The sequence below is a fragment of the Dreissena polymorpha genome, chromosome 1 (genome assembly GCF_020536995.1).
Source record: "Dreissena polymorpha isolate Duluth1 chromosome 1, UMN_Dpol_1.0, whole genome shotgun sequence".
NCBI classification, from domain to species: Eukaryota; Metazoa; Mollusca; class Bivalvia; order Myida; family Dreissenidae; genus Dreissena; species Dreissena polymorpha.
Genome location: NC_068355.1, coordinates 38,385,784 through 38,389,617, shown reverse-complemented (window position 1 = coordinate 38,389,617; position 3,834 = coordinate 38,385,784). Strand labels below are relative to the sequence as shown.

Sequence of the window (3,834 nt, the reverse complement as noted above, 5' to 3'; positions counted from 1 at the left end):
AATGTGATGATCGGCAAACATGGAATTATTTATGTACATTTTGGTGCCGTTGTTTCGCAACAATAGATATAGTTATTATTAAAAGAATAAGAATGTGAAATCATGAAGAAATAGTATTACAACTGTTACTCTTTCACTAGATTATGTACCTTAATAGCAAAAGTAACGCGCATATATTATGTACCTTAATAACACAAGTGACGCGCATATATTTTTCATATGATGCCGTAAATTATTGACACACTATTTATATCATGAAGATGATAAAGACCAAAACGTATCACAATCTAATCTTCATAATGTAATTCATGTTATCAACAATACTACAATATAAAAGTATCGCATCCAACAGGGACATTTTATAGAACGGTTACACACTTTAAACCGGGATGCATTTAATTTGGTATCGGTATATTTAGGGGCGTTTGAAATAAGACTACATTTTAGATAATTTTATATCTATTTGTTTTTGGATTGACTAAACATATATACATTCGGCAAAATGACATCGTACAAGCTGTATTATTTCGAGGCCAGAGGGGCTGCCGAGCTGGCTCGTTTGATTTTTAAACAGGCCGGTGTTGAGTTCGAGGACATCAGATATAGTCGTGATGAATGGCCACACCACAAACCAGGTATTTTAATTTACCTTAACTTAAGTTTATTCATCTTTTGCACTTAAAGTACCACATGAAGCTAAATAAATACTTATTGAATTGTTATCGTTGTTCACATTATTAAGTCTTAGTTCTAAACGGTTTAAAAATACTAACACGTTGAGTGATTGGACATATGTGATTACAGGCGTTAAGGACGAAACACGCGCATAATATAACGTGTTTCTTTTAAATGGAAATGCTTTTTAATATTCTATATATGGTACGACATTCTTTGATAGGATTGTGTTCAATGATTCCATATTAAAACTCAAGCGTGCTGTTTAAGAAACACATATCAATACAAATACAAAACAGTGTTTACAAGCGGCATTGATATATGGTGGCTGATTTCTGACATATTGTTACGGCTAGTCTCCGGGTGTGACTCCAACACCGGAAAACGTCTGTACTACAAACATGGCGACACACGTCGTTATTGGCGCTCGTTTTGTTGTTCTGGCGGGGTTGAAAGTCCCTTATTACCGCCAAAACGACATAAACGTGAACCATTAATTTCGTTCTAATGTCTATCTTTGTCGTTCCTTCGTGCGACATTCTTCAAATCCACAAATCGTCGCTGTTCTTCGAAAACCACGTAAGTCAAATTTGGCGCAAATTGTTATTTGTTTTTATAAGGACGGCGGGTTCACGGGTCATTTTCTGCGAAAATACTGAATTTCATATCCAATTGGAAGGCATAGTTATGAGCACGTGAGAAAATCCTGAACACTCATTGGTGCACTAATTGTTTCTGCAAAAACTGCGTAAGTCAATTTTTCCAACTTTTCAAAATACATTTTTTAAATATTTTTTGAAGTTTTAAAATATATTAATTTAGATAGTCTTAATCAAAATGGGCATACTTTTTATTTATGAAAATATAAAAGCCTGTTGTTGTCATTTTAATTCAAAAAATGGACTTTTGCAGTTTTCTCTTTAATATTTGGTTCCTTTTTTAGACTATCTGAATTATTATATTTTAAAAATGTTTTTTTTTTTGCCTATTGAAAAGTTGTAAAAAATTACACGGTTTTCGAAGAACAGCGACGAAATACGCCATGACGATTTTGCAGAAATAAGCCTTAACATTTATACGACAAACCGACTTGCAAATTGATTTCAAGCCCATTTGTTGATTGCATCTTACAGAGATGCCGATCGGCGCAATGCCAGTATTGGAAGTTGGCGGTCAAAAGATTTGTCAAAGTATGGCCATAGCGCGATACCTGGCAAAGGAGTTCGGTATGATTATTCCAAACTGTGTTAACATCACTAGTATTTGTTCGACTTAAACGCAATGATAGATTGTTAATAGAACAATAATACGCATCATGTACGCTCATATAACTATATATACGACCTTATTTCGTGTTTTCCCTTTTAAAATATAACGTGTTTATAACATACAAACTTTCTGACCGTATGTTTGTTAACAACCACATAAACATTCAGACTGTATGTTTTAGACCTGTTTGGAACAAACAATATGGAGGAATTATTGATTGACGAGCTGATGGAGCTGTTTGCAGAAATATCGAGTAAGCACGCTACGAAAATCTACTACGAACAAGACGAAACAAAAAAGGTTAGTTGGCTACAAGTATCACTTATCATATAATGATGTACACTTATTACTGTGACGTCAGAATAAGTCTTATAGTTCAATTATAGTTCATATTTAAAAGTAAGAATTATTATTTATTTTCCCATACTTTATAATATAGTGATAAAATAATAACCGGAACAGTTGCATGAAACGATAGCATTGTCCACAAAAACACAACAATAAATTATAGCTATTTGAGTCCAGATGCAAAATCTATTAAAAAAAAAGAAATTGTAAGCTATTTCTTATGTTATATGTGGCTGATTTCAATTTTACTTTCATATAATGTAGTGCAAGAATGATATTGTCGTTATTTCAGGATACTATATAACACGTGATGTATACATCTTATGTAAGCGAACTGTTATAAAGACACCGCCAATAGTTCCAGTAAATCACCATAAAATATAATCCTGTTGTTTTTTCCATAAAATATATAAAATGTCAAAATCACACCACACCGAACGAATTAAAAACAATAAACACAAGACATATTAACGTATGAAGATTTCTGCATCGTAGGTTAAAATATCTGAATTCAGTCGAAAACGCGTATATTTACAGCTTGAACTTGTGAAAGCCTTGCAGACGGATGCTGCTCCAGTTTATCTTAATCTTATTGAGAAAAGACTGAAGGAGAACAATGGGGGGAGTGGATTTTACGTTGGATCGAAAGTAAGTATTCAATATGATGAGAAAATACACGAAGATAGCTATGGCCATGTTAAATGTCATTAATCCCCACCATACAAGTTTTGATCTTAAACCGCAAAGTATGACATTAAAAGTAAAGTCATATGGTTCTTGCAATGTGTCATATTGATGAAGATACAAACACAGTTATTCTAATAACACATTTTACGCATATCGATATTAACATTTATTTGGAAGTAAACAAATAAAATATTCTATCAATATATATATATCACGAAATATATCTGAAAAACAAGATAAATCCTAAGCAACGTTTCCTTTGCTTGTTGAAAAATAATCGTCGTGTTAAACATCATATAATTGGAACACAAATTGAAAAAGCAGTTTGAATCAATAAATATGTTAAGAAACAATGTGACCCATCTAACATTGTTCAGTTGGCAATAAGATAAAACTAAAAAACTAATGTGTGGTCACTTAATTGATTTAAATCAATAATTTATAGGTTAGTGTAGCAGACTTACTCCTTTACAACTCCATGTTCGGATTTCGTCAATGGTTCGGTAAATTCGGAGTGGACCTATTCGATGGGAGAACCCTTTTGGAGGATCATTACAAGCGAGTGGAAACACTTCCAAACATCGCAAAATGGGTGAAAGAAAGACCAGAAACAGTCATGTAATGTGTAATAAGCAAAGGTGCAATCAACCAGAACTCAGCAAATGTGTGCATTATAAGCGTTTTAGAATTGTTTACACAAAGCAAGAACAGAATTGTCACTATGGTTACATATTTTCCGTTAGTCCCATTTTCATTGACTTTTGTTATTTATTTTCTGAGTACGGTTGGTGAAATAACTTTAAATGCCTACTTCACAAACCGCAAGTGAAAGCTAAATAAATTTTGGAAAGAGTA

At 32.9% G+C, this 3,834-nt stretch overlaps 1 protein-coding gene across 1 annotated transcript; it reads left to right on the top strand.

Annotated features, from left to right (window-relative positions):
• The first annotated feature begins 330 nt into the window (after nt 1-330).
• On the top strand, nt 331-3,834 carry LOC127865041 (glutathione S-transferase 1-like). Its single transcript, XM_052404922.1, has 5 exons — nt 331-635; nt 1,809-1,901; nt 2,126-2,244; nt 2,830-2,940; nt 3,425-3,834. Exons 1-5 carry the CDS (start codon nt 503-505, stop codon nt 3,599-3,601), a joined length of 633 nt encoding a protein of 210 aa, XP_052260882.1. The 5' UTR covers nt 331-502; the 3' UTR covers nt 3,602-3,834.

Coding starts and splice junctions, on each gene's coding strand:
- LOC127865041 (XM_052404922.1), top strand. CDS start 503: ATGACATCGTACAAGCTGTATTATTTCGAGGCCAGAGGGGCTGCCGAG. Junction 1,902..2,125: donor ATACCTGGCAAAGGAGTTCG/GTATGATTATTC, acceptor TGTATGTTTTAG/ACCTGTTTGGAACAAACAAT. Junction 2,245..2,829: donor AACAAGACGAAACAAAAAAG/GTTAGTTGGCTA, acceptor GTATATTTACAG/CTTGAACTTGTGAAAGCCTT.